The sequence below is a fragment of the Nestor notabilis genome, unplaced genomic scaffold, assembly GCF_000696875.1.
Source record: "Nestor notabilis isolate BGI_N333 unplaced genomic scaffold, ASM69687v1 scaffold5827, whole genome shotgun sequence".
Taxonomy (NCBI): Eukaryota; Metazoa; Chordata; class Aves; order Psittaciformes; family Psittacidae; genus Nestor; species Nestor notabilis.
The window spans coordinates 31,517-32,148 of record NW_009937081.1 but is presented as its reverse complement, the minus strand read 5'-3'; the positions used below and the strand labels follow the sequence as shown (position 1 = coordinate 32,148).

General features: G+C 56.8%; 1 protein-coding gene across 1 annotated transcript in view; it reads right to left on the bottom strand.

The window, feature by feature from the left end:
* The window catches only part of TANC2 (tetratricopeptide repeat, ankyrin repeat and coiled-coil containing 2), a gene marked incomplete at its 5' end in the record, with an annotated part of 99,891 nt that overhangs the window by 72,867 nt on the left and 26,392 nt on the right, over positions 1 to 632 (bottom strand). The window contains one exon of the mRNA XM_010018652.1: positions 66 to 191. Coding sequence (XP_010016954.1) covers positions 66 to 191 — 126 coding nt within the window. The remainder of the gene's footprint in view (positions 1 to 65; positions 192 to 632) is intronic.

Here is a 632-nt window from a genome sequence, read left to right as displayed (position 1 = left end):
GGCTGCAATACGAGGTCCTACCCCAGAGACCCCCCCATGAAGCACGAGCCCCAGCGTGCTCCTACCTCGCAGGTCCTGCTGCGTGCGGGCACCGGCCATGCTCTGCCGCGGCATCCGCAGGGAGGTCCGCAGGGGAGTGTGTCTCTGCTCGTCCAGGTAAGCGAGGTCTTCCAGGTGGGCTGAGCTGGTGGCTGCCACGAGAAAGCAAAGGACCACATCACACCCGCTTCCAGGTCTCACGCTCTGCATCGTGGTTTTCACCCCTTACACGAACACCCGGAGCTGGAACCACACTGACTCAATACAGCCAAAGGGAACCAACCCCCCCAGCAAGGAGTAAAAAGGTGTTTTGGTAACTTCTGCTCATGCCCCACTGCTGTTTGCTCTGGTCTGGTCTCCTCTTCATGTGAACCAAGTGCAAAGACCCACAAAAAATGGAGACACAGAGTCTTTTGTATCTGCTGTAAGGATGCTGGAGAGAAACTTTTCATCAGGGACTGTAGTGATAGACAAGGGGTGATGGGTTCAAACTGAAACAGGGGAGATTTAGGTTGGATACAAGGCAGAAGCTCTTCCCTGGGAGGGTGCTGAGGCGCTGGCACAGGGTGCCCAGAGAAGCTGTGGCTGCCCCA